Source organism: Taudactylus pleione, unplaced genomic scaffold (genome assembly GCF_031769625.1).
Source record: "Taudactylus pleione unplaced genomic scaffold, aTauple2 ptg000251l, whole genome shotgun sequence".
Taxonomy (NCBI): domain Eukaryota; kingdom Metazoa; phylum Chordata; class Amphibia; order Anura; family Myobatrachidae; genus Taudactylus; species Taudactylus pleione.
This window is the reverse complement of record NW_028284653.1, coordinates 2,599,953-2,620,177: the sequence shown is the minus strand read 5'-3', so window position 1 is coordinate 2,620,177 and position 20,225 is coordinate 2,599,953. Positions and strand designations below refer to the sequence as shown.

At 37.4% G+C, this 20,225-nt stretch overlaps 1 protein-coding gene across 10 annotated transcripts in view; it reads left to right on the top strand.

Moving 5' to 3' along the window:
• KIF21A (kinesin family member 21A) overlaps positions 1–17,713 on the top strand; it is a 172,540-nt gene extending 154,827 nt beyond the window's left edge. For 3 of the 10 annotated variants that reach the window (XM_088480180.1, XM_088480179.1, XM_088480181.1), the window contains 10 exons: positions 1,831–1,944; positions 2,394–2,522; positions 6,734–6,772; positions 8,126–8,262; positions 10,170–10,350; positions 12,615–12,779; positions 13,463–13,580; positions 14,893–15,063; positions 15,234–15,433; positions 16,526–17,713. In XM_088480180.1, the coding sequence (XP_088336306.1) occupies positions 1,831–1,944; positions 2,394–2,522; positions 6,734–6,772; positions 8,126–8,262; positions 10,170–10,350; positions 12,615–12,779; positions 13,463–13,580; positions 14,893–15,063; positions 15,234–15,433; positions 16,526–16,619 (1,348 nt within the window). In that variant the 3' untranslated portion in view covers positions 16,620–17,713. The remainder of the gene's footprint in view (positions 1–1,830; positions 1,945–2,393; positions 2,523–6,733; positions 6,773–8,125; positions 8,263–10,169; positions 10,351–12,614; positions 12,780–13,462; positions 13,581–14,892; positions 15,064–15,233; positions 15,434–16,525) is intronic. The other 7 variants (XM_088480184.1, XM_088480183.1, XM_088480182.1 and 4 more) reach the window with 3 other exon arrangements.
• The last annotated feature ends 2,512 nt before the right edge of the window (positions 17,714–20,225 follow it).

Genomic DNA, 20,225 nt, shown 5'->3' with positions numbered 1-20,225 from the left:
TACCCTGCTTTAGAAGTCGCAAGAAATTAGAGGCTACACGCATGGAACTTCAACTCACTGTCATCTTGGTAAATGTTTAAATGTTTTCAGTCTACCTTTAGAAAATGAGCAAGCATGGCGTTCCTGGAAGTGTTACAGTGGGAATGTGCCTTTTCTCAAGAAAATCAAATACTTGTACAATGGATATGGTTTGCAAAGTTTCTTTTCTTTAAACTTCTAAATCTAATATTTATTTAGTCTACAACTGTGGAAGTTGATATTGATAAAACTTAGGAGAAGAAAAAGAACATCTTGCCAGTCACTAGGGTGCTACATCTATTATACTTTGGGAGGAAGACATTGGAATTGGCCAGTTGGATGAAAGATTGGATTTCACTAAATACTAAACAATTTTGAAGCTAATCTAGAGTCATTTAAGAAATGTAACTAAAAAAGAAGACAGCAAAATAATGAACCAAAGCACAAGATTCAAAATCAACCATGAAGTACTTACATGAAACCATAATTAAAGTTTTGGCATGGCCTTCATAGTTCTAAAGGACCCTACACACTAGACGATATTTTGAACGATTTGGCTCATCGGAACGACAAATCGTTTGCACTATTCATTTTCAGATCTTTTTTACATGCAAGAAGATTGGTCAATCTTGTTAACGATTCCTCTAAGATCGTGCGGTGTGTACGCTCTACTGAACGACCAAACGATATGGTTACATTATATAGTTAATGATCTAACCACCAAACGATGCAAGATATATTGTTGGTCGTTCAGTAGGTTGCACAGTGTGTATGCTTTAGATCGTTTGTCCGGGAGTTGAATCGTTTATAAGTCGTCTAGTGTGTACCTAGCTTTAGACTTAAATATTAATGAAAGTCACTGGAGATATCTTAAGCATGAAGTGTATGCAAGAAGCCCTACAATTCTGAGCTAGAAGAGATCTGTCCCTAAAGCAAAAATAGATCAATTTATCTGGCTGTAAAGAAAAAGTTGGACTCTGACTTCCGCCACAGTAGACGTTATGAAGTATATGGAGTAGTGATTGATAGGGGTGCATGTCATATTCACAAGTTTTATTTTCTGTATTGTTTTTCATCAACTAAACGTATTACATTTATTAAACACACGTAATTGTGCATTGAGTTTACAAACTTATGTGAAATCACCTGAGTAAATTGGAGATCTCAAGTATTTTGAAAGCAATATTGTTAATTACGCAAATAACATCCCAGCATGGCCCAAGCCGTGTATGGTGTTGAGTTACAGCTTCATACTGTAGCTGCAAGAGGAAACACTAGTGATTTTCAAGTAGGGGAGACATTTGTCAGGACTTCAGTGACCGAGGCAGCTCAAATTACTAATACTTAAATGACCAATGGTATTTAAGGTGATGTATGTCAGCTTGGAACTCTGCGCTATGATCATCATCCACAGTAGGCAAAAGCCTGTACTACTGCATCGTGATATCTGTGCATTTATTCTGTTTCACCCTACATCATCTTTACATAGAACTATTTTGTCACAATAGGGGACATTTTATAAATTAGATGTACCAACGTTGTGTAGTTGCGCTCTGTTATATGCACACCTTAGATGGTTGAACACCAAGAAGTGCATATGTCAGAGTGAGACTGCACACCCAAGAGGTATATCTAAAATAAATAAATATATATACATACACACATATATTTCTAAGCCTAGGTATTGTTTATCTAGTTGCTGGGGATTCATTTATTTCCGTGAAATGCAAAGTGTTTGTGTTAGTGTAATCCTTTGTGTAAAATTGATTTTTCATGTAGTGTTTTGTTGTTGACTAGTGTTATATTCTTCAGATCCAAACAAACCCCATTGGCTGAGAGGCGTGTACCTGAACCTTCTCCCTCATCAAGAAGAAAAACTTATGACCGGAGTGGAGAGAAGATCAGTAAAACCAAAGACCAAAAGCTGTATGTATTTTTTAAGATGTAGCATCTTAATATAGTTTTCTTTTGTTTCTCTCACCTTTAACATTCTCTGCAGGATTCTATGCTTCTGTTGTATGCTGACATTGCGGACAAGACAGAGGTTTTTTAGTAGTACTTGACATTTCAAAAATGAAAATGAGATTAATATAGCCAGCCTATGATGCAAATTTGTATACAGCTTGTACCAAAACTTATGTCAGGTTTGTACTCTGTGTATTTTGTTTTTCTGTTCTTGTGTAAGCCTCTGCTTCTTTTGTCTATGGATGACATTATATTGTATTTGTGCCTTGTTGCATTCACAGGACGTTTTTTATATGAATCCTCTAAATAGAAATTTGGAGAGCAGGCTTGTATCGCATGAGTCGTTTAACCTTACTGACTTATTTTATAACCTGTTGAAGTGAGCATTCCATCTTCTTTTTATCTTATAGCTCAGATTCTGGAACTTCAGAGGCTAGTCTCTCACCTCCTTCTTCCCCAACAAGCCGGGCCCGTAATGAAATGAATGTTTTTAGCCGTCTCACAGTTTCTCAGGGAAACGCAACATGTCAGCAGGATAAGTAAGTCGCAGGACGAAGAATCAACCTTTATTGGCTGGCACAAATAAGGAATATTTTAGAGTAGGATAAAATAATGGCATATGTCACCTTTTCAGTAATGTTTACGTTCAAGAAACATGAAAAAAATAACAAAACCCAAATACAAAAAGCAGTCTACTATTGTTTACTTTATGACCATATTGTATATTTTATAAACCATTAATCCTAGAGGACTGACCTGCACACTCAGAATTAAGAAATGCCTATTATTAGTTCACATTACATTGGTCCCTGCACATTAAACAGGATAGAAAATCAAGAGCCTGTAGTCTCTGTAGTAGAAATGTGGAGCTAGTACCTGAATTTGTAATCTAACCACGTGCTTCTTGCTGCAAAATAGATCACATGCAGATGAAAATTTTTCCATGTAAACTTTTTTTTTTTTTAGTCTTTGTAGCATCAACCCCTAGAACCCCCCACCCCACCCCATAGTTGGGGGATTGTCTTCTTATTTTACCAATTAAATTATAATACAGGAGTGCATCAAATATTCTTTCAAGAGCTAAAAAGCACCTTCGTTTGTTAGATGGGAAGTTCTTCCATGTTTAGGAAGGTTTTAAAATTTCTTATCAAACTTACTTTGTATATAAATTATTTTTTCTTGTTTTTTATTTAAAGCAATTTATTTTCATTGGTGGTACTATTTTACTATTATATAATTTTAGGTTTTATATTCCATCTTGTAGCTAATGCAAAATCTATTAGATATTATTTATGTAGTGTTTTATAGTTGTATTAAGTTACATTTTGGCAAGTACTTACCAGTTTGTTACTATTGATTTTCTAATGCCGTTGTTTATGACATTGCAGCAGGATTTCAGTAAACTATTTTTTTACTGAAGCAACTAACCAAGTCCTGCCCACTTGCCACCTGACGCATTTTACAGTGTTCCTGTAATGGCTGTCATTAAAGGCCGAATATTCAAAGACATAAGAACCACATCCTACAAACAACATATATTCTCTATTTTAAAAATAAATTTACAATAATCACAAAATTGTATTTCTGACCATGCAGAGCAATATCCAAGAGAGCAGTTTACTGGTGATTAGCCATTTGTATTAACCCTCATAATCTCTGTAACAGAACCAATGACTGAGTTTATTACAAGCTAACAATGATCTTGACTTAAAAATGTAAAACAGATGCAATAAGACATGTCCTTTGTGGGCATCCATCAGGGTGCCTGGTGCACATATTCATTTATATGGGGAAAAAAAGGTTGTTTTCCTTTTTAGTACAGATTTTTCTTCAGAAAGTATTAGTCAGGGGCTGCAGTTTATTTGATTCACAGAATTTAGGAAATATTGAATATTCTGAGTCGTCTCTGCTTTTTTTCCCATCATTCCAAATCCAAAGTGCATAATTTCTTGAATTGGCAATAAAATATATTTTACCAAAGCTACCATGTTATCCCATATAGACACTTTGATCATTCACATATGCATCCTGAATCACTACGTTTACCTTCATATTGGCATCTATTTCCCACCTGTTCTTGAGAAGCCTACAGACTTGATATCTGTGAGGAAATAATAGAATAGGATTAGAGTAAGTGTATGCTAGACATTTGCCTTGCTTTTCTATGATCATCTCTACTTGAGATTTATGCAGAGCATAGTTTCTCTGAATAGTCCAGACTCTCCTTTGTACATAACCAAACATGCTTTTTAAAATTGTTCTGCAATTGGAGTTTCTAAAAGGTACACGTTTCCAATTGTTATAAATGGAGAGATTATGGGAATTTTTTTTTTTAAATTTGCTTTGCACATTTGATGACAGCTAGGAGGTTTAATTTGCTTTTGATGTGATCAAAATTGAACAATTTGAATAGACATAAGATCCAAAGTGCGCAAACATAAAGTACCAAGCTGCCTGTGTAACACAAGATAAAGCCTTCACCAAACTTCCAACAATAATCGCAACAAAAAAAATATTAGTGTTCCACACCGGCGCACAGGTACGTGTTCCCCAAAGTTTTAGTAATTTCTTACATACACTTTAATGACTTTTTCATAGAGTCGTATTCCTCCTAGAAATATTATTCCCAAGAAAAAGAAAACAGAAAAAGTACATAGTATAATACTGTTATGAAAACAAAATAATATTGATTTCAAGTAGTATGCTCACATAAAAACGTAAAAGCTTGCATATATCACCATATCCTAGGTATCTTTTTAATGGAGCTTTGTAATGTCTTCTTTGTTTCAATATTCGTTTACGATCTCAAAAAGAAGGGAGACTAAAGATAGTGCAAGATTGTTTTGAAGCAATAAAACACATTTATTTGTACATCACACTCACATTTGATAAAAAAACATCATGCATATATCACCATATCCATGGTGGCAGCAGTTGGAATAATAAACCCTTCAGCTGGAAGTTCTAAAGGTAGGAGTCCCCAAGTCCCGGAAACCTGTTGCTCCAATCACCAGAAAAAAAGGGGAAATGCCACACCACCACAGATAAGCTGAGGTTGCCTGTAGGACCTATCTGTGGTGGTGTGGCATTTCCCCTTTTTTTCTGGTGTTCGGAGCAACAGGTTTCCGGGACTTGGGGACTCCTACCTTTAGAACTTCCAGCTGAAGGGTTTATTATTCCAACTGCTGCCACCATGGATATGGTGATATATGCATGATGTTTTTTTATCAAATGTGAGTGTGATGTACAAATAAATGTGTTTTATTGCTTCAAAACAATCTTGCACTATCTTTAGTCTCCCTTCTTTTTGAGATCGTAAACGAATATTGAAACAAAGAAGACATTACAAAGCTCCATTAAAAAGATACCTAGGGATATGGTGATATATGCAAGCTTTTACGTTTTTATGTGAGTATACTACTTGAAATCAATATTATTTTGTTTTCATAACAGTATTATACTATGTACTTTTTCTGTTTTCTTTTTCTTGGGACTAATATTTCTTGGAGGAATACGACTCTGAAAAAGTTATTAAAGTGTATGTAAGAAATTACTAAAACTTTGGGGGGCACGTACCTGTGCGCTGGTGTGGAACACTATTTTGTTTTGATGTGATTAGTAGATCATACTACGTTATTGTAACACAATAACAACAATTTCCTTATTGTACTTTATTTTTATGTATTTTTTTTCATTTTCTTGGTTTAGAGAAGTGTTTCTTAAAAATGTAGTTTTACAGAACACTGCAAAAACATGCATACCTGTAATATAATGAAAAAGACCTCTTCATGGTGTAGCTTGTTGTTAGTATTACTCTAGAATCAGGATTGCTGTGTGGGAGATCACGCTCTGGTGAGCTTTTCTTATAGTCACTCCACTTACCCAGCAGCTTATCAGCTGCAGACAGCTGCCACATTGGAATGTCAATTTACCCTCCACTTGCTTCTAGCACCCGTAAGACTCCCGTTATCCCTAAACTGAATACAATAATAAGGAAAGCCTGGGTTATTGTGCAACTTTTTGGTTGTGAGAAATTTAAAGATGAAATCTTTCAAAACCTTGTAGTTGTATCTGAACTCCTGGCTGCTGCTAATTTCAGAACATCTGGCATTATATTTTCTGACATAACTAACATAACTAAAACTATAAATGATTACAGATTTTGTTTTATAACTCCTAAATAATGTAGCATAGATCAATCCCTGGTGTCATTCTTACATTTACTTAACTACATGTTAATGCTTAATGGTCTCTTTCTCTCTTGCTTATATTCTCAGCCGATTAATATTTTCTGTTTTTGGAAAGATTTGGGATGCAAGTCTGCTTTTCATCTATTCATTTTTTTTCAATGAAAAGTTGTTTTTTTAGTATTCTGAGGCATACACAAGATTTTCTCATTGCTGTAAGAATAACTGAGCTCTTCTAAGGGAGTGGATCAGTCTGACAAACTTTCTTTTCTCCTCTGTGTGTTCACACTTTTATTGACTTATTTCCCTGCCTTATACACAACGCTAGGCTAGTTACTTTTAACAACAAATATTGATTACAATTAAATTTTCTCAGAGCACTTATTAAAAGGAATATAGCCGAACATGCAGACCCATCCCGTGGGTCGTTGGAAGCACTACATTTCATTTATTGTGTTGTGTGTGATCAGGAGTCTATTTCTGTATCTCCTATCCAATGCGCAGTCTTTACACTTCTGATGTCTGTATTCTTTCCCCTTGCACTCTACTACTGGTCTTTGTAGGTCTGATGAAAGTGATTCCTCTCTGTCCGAGGTACACAGGTACAAATTTCCTTGTACACTCTTTTCTTGTCGCAAGTAATGCTGCTATTTTTTTTTTCCTGCATGATTTTTGTTTTCGTCCTGCACTTACAGACGTTTGTGTTCCCTGTATCCAATATGTGTCAGAAATGCTCTTTCAAATCAGGTTGTTCTGCAGTTTGCACTATCATTTTGCTTGCTTATTTTGACAGCCTTTCATTTTGAAATTATATGAAGTAGATGTGTTACAATGTTAGAGAATATTGTTATACATATTGCAACAATAATAAATGCTTGTTATGTAACATACTGTATGAATACAGTTTTGTGTAATGCAGTGACATGCAAACCGCTTCATCTGAATAGTTGTGCTGCTTCACACACTGATCTATGTAGATATTTGGGAAATGACACTGCATCTGAATAGTTGTTGTGCTGCTTCGCACACCGATCTCTGTAGATATTTGGGAAATGACACTGCATCTGAATAGTTGTTGTGCTGCTTCACACACCGATCTCTGTAGATATTTGGGAAATGACACTGCATCTGAATAGTTGTTGTGCTGTTTCACACACCGATCTATGTAGATATTTGGGAAATGACACTGCATCTGAATAGTTGTTGTGCTGCTTCGCACACTGATCTATGTAGATATTTGGGAAATGACACTGCATCTGAATAGTTGTTGTGCTGCTTCACACACCGATCTATGTAGATATTTGGGAAATGACACTGCATCTGAATAGTTGTTGTGCTGCTTCGCACACCGATCTATGTAGATATTTGGGAAATGACACTGCATCTGAATAGTTGTTGTGCTGCTTCGCACACTGATCTATGTAGATATTTGGGAAATGACACTGCATCTGAATAGTTGTTGTGCTGCTTCGCACACTGATCTATGTAGATATTTGGGAAATGACACTGCAGCTGGCAGCCCACAGGCCATTTATGGCATTTTCCTAATGACTTTGATTCTCTCTCTTTTTATTATTTTTTTGACTTTTTTTTTTTTGTAAAACCATACAGAATGGCTATGACAAATGTGAACATTACAGATTTGGGCAGGACAAAACATATTTAAATGGATGTAACTTGCACACCTTGACATACAGTCAGGATGTTCTTGTGATAATAGATCCTTTTATGCTTTAGCTACACAAGCAAAACCATAGAAGCATAATAAAGAATATTTCCATCATCCTATCAAATGAAAATTGCATTGTCTCTTTTGTGCACGCAAGCCTTATGTAGCTTCAGATATCCATTACTGCATGTATAGACAAACATGTCTCATTTTTGAGAACCAGGAGTTATGAGAATACTTTTAATGAGCAACTTTAACGCTACTGTGTTTTTTTTTTCATCTCTAGGGGCATAATTAACCCATTTCCTACTTGCAAAGGCAACAAGACATCCCTTGTACAGTGTACCCATATAGCTGAAGGGCACAGCAAGGCTGTACTCTGTGTAGATGCTACTGATGATCTTCTTTTTACTGGATCTAAAGGTCAGCCACATTATTTCCACTTGTATAAATGCTGACTGCTAATATTGTATGACTTTCTAATCTATGCAAGATGACTATTGAAAGTGTGTGTTACTTGATTTAGGCTTGAAAAGTAAAGTCTAGGCTAAACATAGAATACTGAAGTGGGACATAGGGGCTAATTCAGCAGAGGATGGAATTGCAAAGCTGCACGCAAGCAGCTTTGCAGTTCCGTCCTTGCAAATATACAAATGCAGCAGGAGGTGCATGACATTCTCAGCTGCATTTGCAATACCACACAGAGGTCGCAGGCTGGGATAACCATGGTGCCGGCCAGCTGAGTAAGCCTCAACATACGCAGGCTGGCTGGCTTGCGAGGCTAGGAAACTACTCCGTGGACGCAGCCCCTGGCCTTGCTACTCCCGGGAAACTGGGCCGACACGCCTCTATTTCCGGGAACGCCCGTTGTCCTCGCTCCCGCACCGCCCCTTAAGTGCCTCTGTCTGTCAATCAGACAGAAGCATAGCAGGAACTGCGTGCGATCACACAGGACCTGTTCTGCACATTTGCATAACGGGTCCTACACACGCGCAGATTCCTGATAATCGGGAATCTGCGTTCAGCATTGCACTTACGTGCGGCAGAGGAGGGGTGTATCTGACCAGGGAGGGGGTGTGTCCTCCTGACACGTCACCCAATTTTTGAGGGCATGCCTAGCACTTAGAGGTGCTTGGCTTCCCCCAAGTTCTCCCCTCATCTATTCACCGTGCTTAGATTGGATATTTTTCCCACCCGTGGGACACTGTGGCCCGCGGGTGGGGACGGTACAAGGCAGCCTGCTTTAGAGGGGCGCAGCTAGTAGAGCAGGGCACATTTTGCCACTTTAAAATCGGGCAGGGCCCAGAGCCCCGCTAAAACAGCCTAGCGGGAACACTAAATATGTGTGCACTATATAAATAACTTTATAATATGTATTACTCTGTTTTAACATGCTCTACTACTTTAAATTAGTAGCAACTGTGTATATAAATTACTTTTTTCCCAGCAGAATATTAATGTTGATGGACTGCACACGTCCTGCACAATGGGTTACATTTTTTTACATACCTTCCACTCTGATTCTTTTGTAAAGCATGCAATCTTCTTGACCTGCTCAGATGCTCACATTTTAAGACTTCACAAAAGGCTTGTATGTGTGTGTGTTATAGACAGCTATTTTCAAGGCTTAAATAAGATGAATGCCAGTTTAGTATTTAATGACTTTAGCTCCAGAAAATGCATTGACTCGTTGATTTTAATTTTACAGCACTAGCACTGAATGTGAAATAAACATTAAAAAACACTTAAAAGAGAAGCGCTTCCTGGGGCGAAATAATCCTAGTGGCTTGTTCATGATAATGTGTTACATAAAATGACACTTTTTAAAATAGGGAGCTGAGATTTGAAAGTGTTGGTTTATTTTGGTGGCCATTTATGTGAAGAAAACATTACTGTGTTATGTATAAAGCACTCCTGTTTGACCCACTTTCCCCAGAACAGTCACATTTTGTTGTCACAGAAAATCTTTAAACTTTGAAGATTCCTTTCTATATAGTTTAGGTTCTTCATACATCTACTTGAATTGAATTACTTGGAATATTTTCTGAAACTGTTGCTCTGTATTTGGCACTGGGGAAATACTTCTATAGTTTAGGCAAACTCCAGGTCACTGTAATTTAATTTTTGTTTTAAGTAAAAAGAGATCTATATAAAATTTTATTATGGGCATGTTTAAAATTTGCCAATTCTTTTGTGTACTTTTATGTATATATGTTACTTTTGTTAGTATTGTAGTATTATAGCCGTGTATTCATTAAGACTGTCTGAAAGTTGTGCAGTACAGAAGAGAATGTTATTGTACAACATATCTTTTATTTTTTGTTATTTAGATCGTTCTTGTAAAATATGGAATCTCGTCACTGGACAGGAAATTATGTCCCTTGGAGGTCATCCAAATAACGTGGTGTCTGTGAAGTATTGTAACTACACAAGCCTAGTATTCACAGTGTCAACATCTTATATTAAGGTGTGGGACATCAGAGACTCTGCAAAATGCATACGGACTCTTACGTAAGTTACCAATGTGCATCATATGGCAAACATTCGCATCAAAATATTTTACCTAAAGGACAAATTGCAAAATGCCCTCTTAGAATGTTGATCACACCAATACTACCACATTGTATTTAGTCTTGATGATTTTGTCACTGTAGTTTATTGCTACTATTCCTTAAGTAACATTGTTTTCAATGATTATCTTATGTTTGAACTTACTACTATTATTTTTCAAAGTCACTTGCGTCTGATTCTGTGCACTCTTCGATCAGGGATGTCACCTCTCTTCTGGACATTTCCTCAGCCAGTAGAATCTTTAAGGTTAACTGCTTTTTTGTAAATGGTCTGGTCGTAAAACCCGGCTCTTCTGGGGTTTATTTATGAACTGTCGGGTTGTAAAACCTGTTGCTTCTGATTTGTGTTTATGACCGATATTTAAAACGACAATACTTTTACAGGTACTAGCAAGACATGTCTAGTGAAAGCATTGCCCTTTTTAAATATCGGTCATAAACGCAATCAGAAGCTTCAGGGTTTACAACCCGACAGTTCATAAATAAACCCCTTGTTATCATGTAACATTTTTCTGTGCTATTCCCTTTTCCAAAATAATGGTGTGGATGAAGGGAAGGGCTAGAAGCAAGTCTCAGCAGTTGTTCATAATTTTACAGTTACTTCTGCACTTTTATGAGGCTCCATCTGTTAATGGCCTAACAGATTTCAGTCTGTTCTGCTTGCCCCTGTTTGAGCGGGCAATCCCTACTCCTGGGTATCTCACCACTCCATCTGCCACAGGCATATGGTATTCACAGACTTGGAAAAAAAAAAGGACTTGTGCTGAGCAGCTGTGTAAAATGTGGTCTTTGCTTCTCACCAATTATGGGCCGTATTCAATTTGGCGCGAAAAGCAGTTTTCTGTGAAAAAGTATCGAGAGTGACGTAATTTCACCATGCGATAAGTTTCCTCTGTATTCAATTCCGGAGAATTTTCGCTGGTGTGGAAACTCAATGCAATGGGACCTGTGAAACAGTTTCGCCTATGAATAGGTGTCGAAAAAAGTGCAGAATTTGGGGTTTTGGGGTGCAAAGCTGCGGGAACCCCCTTGTACCCTTGGGACAGCCCCCCAAAGGTAAACTGCGTCAAAAAAAGTAAAAAAATTCCTTTAGATCACCCCAAAAAAGTACTTTCATTTTGGGGGTGAAAAAGTCCAAAGTTGGGGGACAAAATTAAAAACTAGCGAAATAGACTCCAGGGGGGTCCTCAAGTATGCCCCAGGTGTTTTTAAATTTGCAGGTGCTTGTGGCAGGTGGATTTTTGAAGATTTTTAAAACTTCACTTTAGCAACTTAAAAATATGTTAGCACCCATTTGCAGGTACCCCAAATTTGCTGGGACTACTTATTTTCACAAAAAAACCCTGCAAAATTCTAGTCTTCACCAAGTACCCGAAATACCTTCAGCAGGGCTATTCGGGGGTGTCTAGAGTGATCCCCAATGTCAGTGCATCTTTTGTGGGGTGTCAGGCTGATTTCCTCAAAACTGACAGCACTTTTCGCATGTTAGAGTTTCACCGGGTCCCGTTTTCGACGATTTCTAATTGAATACGGGGAATAGCGGGCACGCGCGCGATACTTTTCCGCATTGAAAACCAGCGATGTCAGCGAAAAGTCCAGCATGCGAAAAGTACAGGACTTTTCGTCTGGAACTGAGGGTTAAGAGTTTACCTTGGTTATTTGGTCTCATTTTGGTTTCTGTCTAAGAAATATTATTTTTGTGTTATACTTTTTTAGCTGCTGTTCCAATATTATGGCCCTCAGCATTGATCTGAGGCTGCATGGGTAATGAATAAGACAATCAAATCTATCTTCAAAGCTTTGCCTCCTGTCCATGGCATTTAATCTCACTACATAAGTCTCCATGCCGCCCCAATGACTAGAAGCACGGCACACCAGGTTAAGTTAAAAAAAAACTCAGCGTTGGACATCAACAAAATGCGACAACGTTTCGGGCAGCTTAATTAAGGGCACTGAGCTGCCCAAAACATTGCTGCATTATGTTGATCAATAAACACTGAAGTGTTTAAAGTTTTCCTGGAGTGCTGTGCTTCTGTTCTACTCATGTTATGTTCCTCACTTGCACCCACTGTTGTAAGTGGTTACTTACAGTGTCCAAACCTTCCGATATATGGGATTATGGTCATTTGTGTGTTGTCTAACATTTTAAGTTTAGACCAAAGCAGGAAGAAGTTTGTCTAACATACCAAATATCTCCTTACTCAGATCTTCTGGTCAAGTGATGGCCTGGGATTCATGTGCTGGAAGTCAGAATAGGACAGTGACCATTCCTCCTGGTGAAAACCAAATAAATCAAATTGCACTAAACCCAACAGGCACCTTCCTGTATGCAGCAGCTGGAAATGCAGTGAGAATGTGGGACCTGAAAAGGTATTTTTCCACAAAGCTGAAATGGGATATTTGTTTCTTAATGCAAACAGAAGTGACCTATCTCAGTCTAATGAAATTTCAAGGGACACTTATGACATAGAAGACAAAATGAGAACATTTACTGGAAATTCAGTTAAAAATAAAAAGTAAAAGTAGAACAAAATATGAGCAGGGGTTAATAACAGGTAGTATATATGTCAGGTGGAAGGAAGTAAAACTTGTCACCTAGACACAGTGAAGGTAACCGTTTTGTGTGTTACCTATCACTTTGCTAGGTACGGTACCTGTGACATTTCTTATATTCCTGAGGACAGGCTTCTATTCATGGGATACTGGACCATAATTTCATATTGTTTAGTTTAATATGGATATAGTTGGTAATTCCATTTTAAACTTATTTTTGAAGTACTTTGTAAGTAAAGAGAGAGTCAAATATATTTAAGCTGTAAATGTATTCTTTGCTTTTCAACATTCTTCTGTTCCAGTAAAGTAGCTACTAAAATCCATGTGCGTGCAGGAAAAGCAGAATAAAGGGTGAGAAGTGAAGGAACGGGTGCAGAAAAATAATAGGATTGGGAAGTGTAAAACTAAAAAATAAAACAACATGAGCTCTTAGGTTTTAATCATGAAGAACTGCTGTGGTTTTCAGTCTAATATGCTCACTGTATTTTTCAACTCTAAAGGTTTCAGTCTACTGGGAAATTAACTGGACATCTTGGACCTGTCATGTGTCTCACTGTAGATCAGGTCGCCAGTGGCCAAGATCTCATTATCACAGGCTCAAAGGATCACTACATCAAGGTAAGATAGTGAGATATACATTAAATAGCAGTGTAATTTAAGATAAATAAAGCTGGTAAAAATCCACACACAAAATATGTAATCACCAAAATTATTATTAGGATTGGCGGAATGCAAAATAGAGCAACATAGGTGTAATGCAAAATAGAGCAACATTAAAATAAGCAGAAAAGCAGTAGTGAGAAAGTTCAGGTTCCTCTTAAATTTCTATGACTAAAATGTGCATCAGCTGCTTCAGAAACACAAGTTTTTTAAGTGTTTGCCCATCGATCCCCCTCTTATGAGCTACAGTTTCAGTAGGCACACTTTATACACCCTAAGACCAGATGGTGAGGAGAGCACATCAGAGCACCAGTTATAATCATTGTAAAGTATAATTAGTTGAGTGTCCAATGCTATAGGTGTATTATCTTGATGATTTGTGTTGCAAGCTATTGTTGGGAACATAGATTGTGCCCCAGGAGTCCTCAAACAAAATCTCCATTAGTGCCAAGCCCTCTTCTCATATAGTTCCTCTAAAGGGTCAACATTAGATCTTAAAATTGTGTTTTTGCATCTTGAAAAGATGGCACTCTTATTAGAGCCTTCTTGTGTGGCAAGTTGCTTCGAGTTTGTCATAGCGAAGGATGGGGTAGAGAGATCTCAGGTTTAAGGCATTAAAGTACCAACTATCCGGATCCTAGGTGTGATGAAAATTGTTCCTGTTCTAGTAACTGACCCGCAGTTACTAAATATTTTGACATAACACATTTTGCTTCTCTTCTGGGATGAAAGACTGTTATACTTTCTTGAGGAAAGTAATTTATTCTGACAGAGGTCATTTAGATCTGACTGTTAAATGAAATGTAAGTTTCTTTGTAGAATGTAGCAAGATGGAGGGGACCTGAAAATGTTTAGCACAAAACCTAAGTGGAGTACAAATAAAGAGCATTAATCAAAACTCAATAGAAGCATGTAGTACTTCTTCTATATATACCAATAGAGAAGATGAATGTTTTGAACATTTTTGATATACGAGAAACCTAAACATAATGAGGTAGCAGCAGACTCCATAAGTATGGGGACAAATTAAAAACTAGGATGTTTTTCTGTCCAAATGTAATAAAACATAGACTTTTGTAAGGATGACTTGAGAAATCTTTAAATGTGATAGCGCAGACCTGGAAAAGTACATTTTAGGAAGCAAAAGCAATTAAGGAGTTTAAATGCAAATGCTCAAATTATAGGTCTCACAGCGGAGACTCCAGCATTTAAATCGCAGTAGAGGTCAGGGTAATTATACTTATACTTGTCCATTTTTGCTTTTGTACAGATGTTTGATATAACTGAAGGGGCTCTTGGTGTTGTAAGCCCTACACATTGTTTTGAACCTCCTCATTATGACGGTATTGAAGCGCTCATCATCAGTGGGGACAATCTTTTCAGTGGGTCAAGAGACAATGGAATAAAGAAATGGGACCTCTCTCGGAAAGACCTCCTTCATGTAGGCTTGTGTTTGGTTTACGTAATCTATGGTAGTATGCACCATCTGAATAAAGGTCTTCCATATGAATGACGTGTATATGTAATCTTGGAAATATTGGAATTTGATGTACATCCTGTAACTATGTGGTACTCGTTATACAGTACATAATTTCTTTATTTTTTCTCCAGCAAGTACCAAATGCCCATAAAGATTGGGTATGTGCTCTTGGTATTGTGCCCAGCTGCCCCGTTGTTTTGAGTGGCTGTCGAGGAGGCATCCTAAAGCTCTGGAATGTAGACACATTCATGCCTATTGGAGAAGTGAAGGGACACGATAGCCCTATAAATGCAATCTGCACAAACTCTAATCATATTTTTACAGCAGCAGAGTAAGGATTGTTATGCTTCTTTTGATTTTTTATTTTATGTTTTGTTTGCACAATTTGAGAGATTTGATCAAATTTAACTAATTTACTCTTTGGTTTATTTCCATTAAATAGAAGTTAAATACATAAACACAGTTTATTCAGAAAATTAAAATATCTGTAATTCTTCATACATTGTGTAAGGTTAATGTAAGAGATCTAATGGAGCTTGTTGGTTCCTAAATCAAATATACTTATGATTAAATCACAATATAATAGTAATTAATACATTATTATATAAATAAATAGTAATTTTTATCCCCAAGGAACGGGCAGCTACACTTTATATATTTTCTTCATAACACATAGCAGTCAGTACAATAGAATATACAACATATTGTGTTACTTGTATTCCTTTTAGGTGATATTCCTTGTGTGGGTGTGTTTGCACTGCTTTGGTGTCAGTTCTGTTGTGGTGTGTGTCGTTAGTAGTGTTTTAGGCTGCTACTGAAAACTGTGTTTGTATCATTTATGTCCATGTGTGATCCACAGCAGAACAGACCACATACCAGACAAATACTGTTATTTAAAAAAAACATTATGACATTACATTAATATCAGAAGATCTTATGGTGCGTATACACATCACGATAAAATATGTTCATATCATTATCATTCAGAACGGTAAGTTTTTGTGCCTTCCAACCCTCAAACGACCAGCGATGCACGGGCACGTATGGACGATAACAATGTCGTCCATCTGCCGTGCATGCAGGCCAACCTCGTCCGGGTTACAAAGGGACACGCCATCGTTGATCGCGGGATGCTGGTCCGTCGTTGGTGGTGTGCTGGATGATCGATATTGATCATCCAGCACACTGGGAAGATGCAGGGAGATCAGTCAGCGATATCGTTATCGCTGGCTGACCGTACCGTGTGTACGCACCATTAAATCATATTACTTCATTTGTTTTTATATACTTTTATTTAGTTATCTTGTATAAAAGAGAGTGCACTTTTCATTTGGTGCAACTGTTCTCATTACAAAAACTCTTTTGCCGTCTTTATTTTTTTGGACCTGAACTAATTATTATTTTTTTTTAATGTTCATTGCAGTGACCAAACTGTGAGGATATGGAAAGCTCATGGTTCACTGGATGGACAGATATCAGATGCTGGGGACACAAGTGAAGATGTTGCCAGCAATTGAACTGGAAATAGAACAATAGTCTTAAGGAGATACTGTGACAAGCTGTTTACCATTTAGACTAATAGACTAATTTGGGCATTTAACATAGTACACGTATGGAAATAACTGGAAACTCTGACTGTAACATTACTGTATTCTTAACAGTGCTACTTTCTGCTTAACGTCTTGCACATACGTGCAAATCCTGCTGGTCACTAAACTATAGACCATTGTACTCCTATAGTACAATGTGTTTCAGAATTGGATACAAAGTGACTTTTGTGTACTGTACAATGGTTCTACTGTATTGTGAGGTAAATGTATTTAAGCAAATATAGCTTATGGTACTCTAGTATCACCTATCACATGCAAAGCTGTGTGCCTGTAGTTTTCACAAACACAACTGCTGAGTGCAGGGATGAGCAACCTTTGGCACTAAATCTTTCCTGATGTTACTGTCCAGGCAGATAATGATCATGATGGACAGTACTCAATCGAGCACCATCTGAAGTGCCAGAAAGAGCCCGCCTTTGTCATAAAGCTTCAGTGTTTAATATTATACACACTTGACCAAAGTTTTGCTTTTCTGCACTCACTTGTGCTCAGGATTTCATGTGCAGTAATTGTCATAATCTCTAATGTATTACACATTTCTTCTTGCCTGAGAAAATAATAACCTCCTTTGTGGCTGAAAGGCAATGCTTTGTTATGTTTTGTGTGTCAAACTGTCAAAATTTAAAGTATGCTCTAAATTATTTTTACTTCTTTTACTACTTATATTTTTTCTCATAGCTGCATATTTTGCTTCTCTCTAATTTAAAAAAAAGCTGCTAAATTTTTTTTTAAATAATGTTTTTTTATTTTATTTTAGAGTTTGAAATAGAGCGTCATCTGTGGTAGAAACGATGTATATAATTTGGTTGTATAAAGATTATTTGCTGTTCTTTCTTTCATTTTAAAATGCTATGTGAATCCTTGGAAAAGGTTATGTTGCATTGTTTTCCTAATATTATTTTGTAAATTTGACACATGCAAATTTAATATAGATTAAACAAATGTTTGTGCATTTTAAGTTTTCTAGATTGAGATTTGTGCGCGTCCTTTTAGCTAATGCATAAATAAACACATGCACAAATACTGATGTTGTTTGATTGATACACTCTTCCCTTTCCTTAAAGACAAAATAACTTACCAAATTTTTTATGCAATAGAATGTATACTCTCCAATAGAACTCATGATCTTGGTTTCACTACTTACCACAATGTGGTTGATTCAATTAACTCACCCCCGCATGCGAAGCCAGCAACGGCAGCAGAAATATACATATAGTTTGTACCACATTGAGATTTTGTGCCATGGCGACATTTTGGTCATCAAAATTTTGTAGCTGTCAACAATTTCACTGTTGATATGCTCAAAGAAATAGATGAAATATCTATACTTGCGCATTAGAGGCGCCAAGCACAATTGCACACTGTGGTATCACCAAAATCACCAGTCAAATTATTATACAATGTAGTTGGCGCTAAATAAATCTGTCCCTTAAAGTAGTATTGAATATCCATCTGGAAGCTTTCTGCTCTCTGGATATTTCTGGCGATGAGATGTATGACGTTTCCACCATAACCTACTATGTGGTTATCTTCACAATTCCCATCCAAGTACTGCACTTACAAACTGAGAAAATATGGTGTGCACATCAAATATATTGTGATATTCCAGAGGAAATGGTTTTTAACACCACCACGCACTCCACACAGTGTCCCTTTTCGTAAGGTACTTACAAACCATCAAGGTCTTAAAGGCATTTTTACATAATAAAGTCTGAGTGATGTCATCCCCATAACATCAACAATGATGCCTCTGTATGAATACATGCCACATACATGCCACAAATCAGTACACAAGACTGATGTCATTTTGAAGAAATATTGTCTATTGTAAATTACACCAATTATTTTGAGCTCCTCTAACAAGAGTTTATTAGTTATTTTGGAATCCCCCCTCTATAAAATTTGTATCTCTGTTAAATGTCTAATTTCCTCTCCATAAGGTTCATTTCCACCATTCTAAATCTGTTTTCTATCATATTTTCCATATCTTTGAACTCAGGAAGAGTCTTCTATAATAAGATTCATAAGTGTAAATGAGCTTACATATGAGGTGCATGTACATACAGTATGCAGTGCACTGCATACCCAATAATCATTATTAAACACAGCATACTATAGCCAACAGTCTCAATACATCTGTACCTTTCATTATTAGCGTGGAATAATTGATAATACAGGTGTAAAAGTGAAATTCATGAAGTAATCTATCTGACACTCCTAGAAAGAATTCTACATTCATGTCGGTGATTAAGGCTTTCATTTATAGAAATGCAGGAACACAGTATATTAATAAATATAATATATAGTGAAGATTGAAAATTGCTAGTATTTGCCATTATTATGTTATAAATTAAAGGGGTGAGTGCTAGGTTGGAGAGAGTGTGTTCTGGGTTGCCAGTGATAGGTGCTAGGGCTGGGCGCTAGTATGATGAAGGGTAGTCTGGCTAGCAAGTGTTGGGTGCTTGGGTCACTAGGGGTAGTCTAGGTAGCAAGGGGTGGCATGGGTGTGTGTACTGTGTTGGTGCTAGGCCCACTAGGGTTGGGTGCTAGTGTGGTAAAGGTGGTCTGGCTAGCAAGTGATGGGTCACTAGGGGTGGTTTGGGTAGCAATAGGTGGTGCTTGGGAGGCAAGGAGTGTTCGGAGTTTGAAGTGATGTGTACTAGGGCTGGGTGGCGAAGGGGGGTCGGAAGAAGTGGTTGCTAATGTTACTAGGGATACTAGGGATGGTCTGGGTAGCAAGGGGTGGGTGCTGTGGTGGGAAGGGTGTATTCTTGGTTGCAAGTGATGGGTGCTGGTTCCACTAAAGCTGGGCATTAGTGTAGTGAAGGGTAGTCTGGCAAGCAAATAGAGGGTGCTAGGTTCACTAGGTGTGGTCTTCGTAGCAAAGGGTGGGTTCTAGGGTGGCATAGGTATGTACTGGGTTGCATGTGATGAGTGCTAGATCCACTAGAGCAGTGAAGGGTGGTCTGGGTGGTGGGTAGTGTCTTTTATTATACTGAGGAGGAATGTGCAGCTTATTTTCCTGTTGAGCTGGCATGTCAGTCATCTTCTTGACTTTAACTGTAGTGCACTTCACTGTCAGGAGGGTAACACAGCAAAATAAAGGAACTATGTAATTCTATTAAACTACATAAGAAAAGAAAACACATTTTAAACCAACCATCATGTTTTAAAACATAAAACAAATGATTGTGACCCCCCTTATTGCTATGCAACTAATGCAAGGTATGCCATGCTACCAGAAATAGCAACAATCGCTAGTTAAAAAGCTAAAAAAATAAAAATAAACATACAAGAAAAAAGACCACGTAGAACGGTATCCAATTAGCCTCAAACATTGTTCGGGCGCTAATTGACCCCCGCGATCGGCGAAAAATGGGGATTTGCCGATTTTCAACAATGTTTTTTATCGCCCTGTCCTATTATTTCGGACAAAATAATAGGATAGTTCTCACGAAAACACATAGCTCTGCGAGCTTATCGCGGCACGTGTGTTCTCGCCTTTTAACAGCA